The sequence below is a fragment of the Gavialis gangeticus genome, unplaced genomic scaffold (genome assembly GCF_001723915.1).
Source record: "Gavialis gangeticus isolate Ggan-Ray unplaced genomic scaffold, GavGan_comp1, whole genome shotgun sequence".
Lineage (NCBI taxonomy): Eukaryota > Metazoa > Chordata > Crocodylia > Gavialidae > Gavialis > Gavialis gangeticus.
Genome location: NW_017728992.1, coordinates 91,230,520 through 91,237,327, shown reverse-complemented (window position 1 = coordinate 91,237,327; position 6,808 = coordinate 91,230,520). Strand labels below are relative to the sequence as shown.

At 45.3% G+C, this 6,808-nt stretch overlaps 1 protein-coding gene across 12 annotated transcripts in view; it reads left to right on the top strand.

Annotated features, from left to right (window-relative positions):
* MTCL1 (microtubule crosslinking factor 1) overlaps positions 1-6,808 on the top strand; it is a 196,618-nt gene that overhangs the window by 152,233 nt on the left and 37,577 nt on the right. For all 12 annotated transcript variants that reach the window (XM_019525493.1, XM_019525484.1, XM_019525467.1 and 9 more), the window contains one exon: positions 3,496-3,750. In XM_019525493.1, the coding sequence (XP_019381038.1) occupies positions 3,496-3,750 (255 nt within the window). The remainder of the gene's footprint in view (positions 1-3,495; positions 3,751-6,808) is intronic.

The window sequence follows — 6,808 nt, the reverse complement described above, 5'->3', positions numbered from 1 at the left end:
TTGGGGGGGGGGGGGGGTTTCCCCTCTCCCAAAATAAATTCAGAGGTCTAAACTGATCAATAAATAACACAGAGAGGTCATTTTCCTACCAACATCCCAGAGCAGTATTTGCATATCATGGCCAAAAACAAGCCCATTAGCACAACATTGCTATAAATCAGTGCCAATTACAGAAATCCAAGAATCCAAAGCAATCCAAGAATGATATCAGCATCCCACTGCAATATGTAATAAATGCCTGCAACCTCAAAGAAGTCGCATGTAACAAAACCTGATATTATTAGAGATTCAAAACCCAGAATATTTTTAACACAGGTTCCATTTCAGAGTCAACAGGGGAGGAACTGATGAATAATTTGTCAAATATAAAATATGAAGTAGTTGCATTAATATCCTTTCCTCTATTGTGAAAATCTGTGGAGCATTAAGAGTTTAATCAAGCATCCAAGTAAGTCCCCCAGGTCATATTGCAACCCAAGATGTTATGGTGGTTATGTCTTCTTAGACTAATAGCTAAGATAGTGCAAGGAGTACAGAACCCCTTCTCTGGAAAAAGATAAGGACAAACGTCCCTTCATATGCTGGCTTAAGTTTCTACTCAGAAACACTCCCTTTCCTCACGGGCAAAGTTACTGAGATCTCTTTTCCTTTTTGCAGTCTTTTTTTTTGGATTGACTGAGATTACAAAAGCACCCAACATTTGACAGTACATAATCAGCGGTCATCTTAGTTTGTCTCGCTGTCCTTGCTGTCTTTGTCCCTGTATGCTGTGAAGCAGGAGGTTAATGTGGAAAGATGGTTTTCCTTGAGATAGCCACTTGCTAATTTAAGGTTACTGAAGCAAGTTTATATTGGGAAGATAAAATCCCCCATCCTGCAGAAAAGCGCTACTTGCCAGGCCCAGAGATGATGCAATGCTGCCTGCTGCTTTCAGGAACAACAGAAAGGTTTAACAGAGTGTATATCATTCAACATAAGACCTTGCTTGTCATGGGTTTTCTTTAATGCATCTTGCATTAAAGGGAGATATTTAGGCTTTGCTTTTAACATATGATGTAGAGTGGTAATTCCTGAATGCTGGACTCTAATAATGCTTAGCCTTGAGACAGACAAACTAAAACATTTCCTTTTCTAATAATTTAGAAGAACTTAGAGCATTTGAGGGAATCAATATAAGGGCCAAGTCCTGAGCAAGAGCACTTGCATCAGTCTATAGACTGGATGGATTCTGGCAGAGTGGATCCTCATTAGGGTGAATTCTGGCATGCTGGTTTGGCTTTCATGCTTCTTTGACACTTTACAGCATGCTCTGTTGGCATGTTGGGACTTGTAGTCTGGTCACCAATTCCCCTGAGCATAATCTTAAATCCACAGTACACTTCAGAGGTGTTTCGCAGACACACCCCTTTGGAGCACATCCCTTTCCCTTGCTGTGTTTCCAAGCTATCTCTACACTTCTCAGGCAGGATGGCTTATGGATCTACACTTTCTTTGGCACCACTCCACTTCACCATTCCTACATTTATTCATCATCAGTAATAACAAGGGAAAGGTTTTACTCTTGGACAATTGGAGAAAGATCATTTATCTTTTTAAGATTCCCTTTTCCACTGTTTTCTTTTTTAATTTCCAAACCATAATGGATTTGATAAAGATAAAAATTCTATGTTACCAGAATATTACAAAAGGTGGGAAACTTGTTTTGAGGCTGTTTGGCACTTTAGCACTGTAGGTCATCCTGAAAATTAGTCATAATCAGTGGCGAGTGTTTACAGCTCAGCATGCTAACCACAGCTACTGGTTCTTGTGCCATTCTTCCCCAAGCAACAGCAAACATACAAGCATAGGTCTGCACACCAAATAGCTTGGAGTTGCTCCAGGCACTTTAGCAGCCAGTGCCTAGAGCTTTTGTTGTAGGATGCAAAATCCACATTACCATTAATGTCTTGAGAGATGACCTGCAAATATGTAGAAACTATGTCCTAGGAGATGCACTTTCAAGCTCAGAGGAAAGGAGCCCACATCCATTTTACTTCACTTTACCTTAAAGGATGTTGCTGGCTTTGGCTCTGCAGGAACATTGTGGAATGCACAGTTCTGTTATGCTACGGCTACTAAGCAAACCAGCAAGAGTTTGCAGATTCATTGTGACCCAGGGGAAATAAGGCAACAGTCAAAACAAACCCCCCATAACAATTCTAAACATTGTACCACATTGAATACTACAGTGATGTGGCATACCCCCTGCAGAGTGGCTACAGTGCTAATTCTGCCTTCCCCTTCTGCTGCCTCTTGAGGCATTAGGTGGAACTGGACTTAGCTGAACACAGGTTATGGGAAATGTAAAAAGAACAAAACCATCTTTTTAATTATTTACTTTCTGAGTTTAACCATTGGCACATTTGTACATGTTCCTGCAGCCATTTAAGTTATGTTTTACAGCCATTTTTGGACAGTGTTAGCAAGCATGCACCAGGATCAGAAGTTGGAAGGAAACAAAGCTGGCTATTATTAGTCAGTATATCCACCCAAGTGGCCATGCAGCACAAGCACATAGACAATAATGCTTGTCTGTAGTATATTACTGCTAACTGTTCTCCCCCAGAGCAGTGCAACTCTCAGGACTGTCCCGGGGGATAGGGGTGCGAATCAGGGCAACCGTCCTGGGCCCCATGCTTTGAGGGGTCCCGCAGAGCTGGGCAGAGTGATTGCAGCAACTCTGCACCACTGCTGCTGGTTTTACATCCAGCCGCTTGCCACCCCTCCCCCACCACCGCCACCATTGCTGCCAGTGGCAGTGGCAGTGACAGTTTCTTCGGGTCCAGGGTGCATGGGGTTGGGGCAGGGGCAGGGGCAGAGGCAGGGCCCAGACAGGCCGATTTGCCCTGGGCACCATACCCTGTTCCAGTCAGCTCTGGCAACTCTGCATCAGTTAGCAAAGGACAGCAAACTGAGGGGTTATTTATTTTTGGGTCATTGCTGTAGATAATCAGGTGAGAGAGGAGACTAGAGCCAAGAAAAAGAAAGATATTGGAAGATGCACAGAAAAAAAAAGCGGAAGTGCACAAAACCACTCTTGTACATACTTATTTTAGAAAAAGAATGTCGTTGCCTTCAGAACTATCACAGGTGACTGAGGTGTCGAATTTACTCCATGTATATCATTTTAGGGTCCCGTCACTCTGTTATCTTGGTGTTGTGAACAAATCAGCAGCTTTTGAGACTGACATGTTTGTGATAAAATGAAATTAACATAGTGCTTTGTCCCCCTTAAATGTTTTATGTAACTTTTTGAATATTTAGTTTGGAATGTTCTTGACAGTGCCTTTTTTATGGTTGCCTTTCTAGCACATAACTGTACTTTAAGATTAGCAATATTCTGCTAATCCTTTTCTGAGAATATTAATAGTGTGACTTTTAAAAGATCTTCCCTTTATGATGTAGGCCTTGCCTTCGAGAGGCTAGTCCACTAACAACTTTTTCTTTTAATGGTAGTTGGAAGGCAAGAATGAAAAAATCCAAGGAGGAGCTGGTCTCCCCACAGAGACAAAGGGCGCTTTTAAAAGGGAGAGAGAGGAACACAAGAAACTGTTGGCTGATAGTCACAGCTTGGTGATGGACCTACGATGGCAAATCCAGCACAGTGAGAAGAATTGGAATAGGGAAAAGGTAGAACTTCTGGATAGATTGGACAGAGACCGGAGAGAGTGGGAACGTCAGAAGAAGGAATGGCTGAGAAGGATAGAACAGGTAAGAAGTAGAAGTGCACCAGTAGAGATTTTGGGAGCTGATACTGATAGCCAATTTTTACAGAGGCATATTGGCTGATACCAATCTGATTTCTGATACAGCATGGAGAGCTGCGTACAGCTGGTAAGTCTGTTGTGGTAGAAAGGGAGGGGGGAAGGGAAGTAGCATGGGGGAACAGATCAAGGCCCCTGTGGTGAGGGAGGAATGGGGCTGAGGCATGGGCTGGGGCAAGCACTCCCCAGCTGGGGTGGGGCATGGGATGGAGCTTCAGCTCATGCCGGGGGAGGGGGAGCAGCTCCTGCTGCTATGCACACCCTGGGAGGGCATGGGGGGGCATGTGCCCCTGAGTCTGTGTGGGGCATGGGCAAGGCAGGTTGGGGCTGGGGCAGTGCTGGGCTCTTCCTAGCATGTGGGGCAGGGGGGGTTGGGCTGAGCTGCGGTCTTGGTGGGTGGTGATGGGAGGGGGTTATGGCGGGAGTGCAGGGCCCCCAAAATTCACCTTAGCCCCCCTCCCAGTGCTGCCAACCCTGAGCACAGCCCAGCCCAAACCCCCCCCATGGCTCCCAGAGGTGCATCTCTAGTAAGAAGTCATTGGCTATATATTAACAAAAGTCAAACAGAGGTCAAAAAATTTTACTGAGAAGCAACACAGGGTTAATGTTGGAAACATCAGTGTTTGTCATAACACACAATGATGAAATCACAAGGGAGTAAAGGGGAAAAGTAGTACTCTGTGTACTGACACTGCCTATGAGAAATCAGATTCAGGTTAAAGGTCATCTCCTGCCCCATTCTATTTAGCCAATCCATGCATTGCCACACTGATTCATTCTCTCTCAAAGCTTGTGTGAATGTTTTATTTCTTGATAAAAATCTAAATCTCAGATGCAGTTATTCAAGGTTTGGTATACAGCTACCTGCCAAAAAAAAGATCTGCTTTTCCATAAACTCACTACCAAAGATTTTTAAACAACTAATAAATGTTTCCCTAACTTTTTTGTGGTTTGATTGGACTGATGCTCTCCTATGAATGGAGTTCTAGTTAAAAAAAAAAAAAAAAACATAAAAAAAAAAAAAAAAACATAAAAAAAAAAAAAAAAACATAAAAAAAAAAAAAAAAACATAAAAAAAAAAAAAAAAAGCCACTCTCATGTGATCACAGTAGGTTCCCAGGCAAAACAGGAAGTTAGCTGTAAGGAATTTTCAAGGTTTGGTATACAGTGTGTTAAGGGACACAAGTATAGCATTTTGTTCAGAGAAGCAGTATAATTATTTGGATGTTCATGGTGCGATCCCTCTGAATTTAATTTTTTAAGTAATGTGTTGTTTATGTCACTGCAACACAATGAGGAATTTCACCTGATTAGAAAATACTGTTCATATCCCTTGGAGGTTAGGGATAACCTTCCTTAGCATAGCCTTTGGCATCAGTGTAACCTCGCAGGCAGATTATATATTTATGACCCCGTTAACATGTTAATTACCCCATAAATGGCAACATACCACATGGTCAGCATATAACACCACCATAAAATAGCAAACCAGCCACAAAGATGTTTCACATATAACATAAAATATTTTTGTGGCTGGTTTGTATGACACCTTAAATTGAACCAGAGCCTTATCCCCATGCCAACAATCAGCTGATTCTCAGCACGGGAACTTGGACAGCCCAGAGTCTAGAGCCTGGGATTGTATTATGGCTATGTTTCCAACCATATCCAAGTAGACATGGAATCCAAAAAGGAGATGAGAGAGGAAGGGAATCATTTTCAAGTGGCCTGCCAGGTGTCCTTATACAAAGGCAGATCTTCACAAAGGTGTTGACAACTGGGTAACCTGTTTCTGAGGTACAATTCTAACTAACCAAAAATAGAATCAACCTCTTTTTAAAGGATAGGTAGGCAAGATTAGCATTTTGAAAATCTGGTTATTTGCTGGTAAAAATTCATAAAAGCATATATTCTTATAATTGGGAATCCTGGTTTTCTCTCTTTAAAAATCACAGATTCTCTTACTAAAGTGCCCAAAATCTACATAGTCCCCACCCTGCCCAGCACTGCCCTCCCCCCTCCCCTCAGCAGCTCAGGCCAGGCTGGGATTGTCACAGCCCTGCTCATTCCCAAGCTGTCCACCTCCAAAGGGGTGGAGGAGGAGGGCAGGGGTGAGAGGGGGGAAACGTACCCGACTGCTAGCCTGGCAATGTCCCCTCCAGCTGAGGTCTGCCTGGCATGGAGGAAAAGCTTTAACCAGGAGGGATTTTCACACCCCACATCCTGAGCCAGACTGGAATCACCCAAGCCCCGCTTCTTCCCAAGCCATCTGCCTCCAAGAGGGGTGGGTGGAGGCAGAGTGTGGGAACACATCCCTGGAGCTGCACTGGGGGGGTCCCAGCCAAGGTCTGCCCAGCACAGGGGAGAAGCACCCACAGGGGGCTTTTCACATCCCTGCAGGTCCCAGCCCCAGCCCCTCCTCATCCATTTGCTCAAAGGCAGATAGCTTGGGAAGTAACAAGGCTGGGGTATCCTAGCTGAGCTCGGGGTGTGGGCAAGGCAGTGCGAAAAGCCCTCTGGCTTTTCCCCTGTCACAGGTAGAAGTTGGCTGGGGGGACCAGTGCTGGGCCAGCAGAGGAGGTCTGATCCCTCTGCCCTGGTCCCCACCCCCTGCCCCTCTCAGAGGCAGATGGCTTGGGAAATAGCAGGGCTGGGGCAATCTCAGCCTGACTCGAGCTAAGGCAGGGCAAAAAGGGCCCTGGTAGGAGCTTTGTCCTTGCGTCAGGGCAGACCTCAGCCGGGGGTGGAGAGGGTGGTGCATTCTAACACCCTGCCCCCCTCCTAGAGATGGATGGGTGAGGAAGGGCGGGGTCTGGGGTGATCCTAGCCCAGCTCTGGATGCACAGGGTGTGAAAAGCCCTGCAGTGGGTGCTTTCCTTCCCACGCCAGACAGACCTCAGCTGGGGGAGATCTGCAGGGGAGGATGATATGTTCCCCTCCCTGCCCTCCCCACCCTCGGAGGCAGGCAGCTGAGGAAGGGGTGGGGCTGGGATGATCTGAGCCCA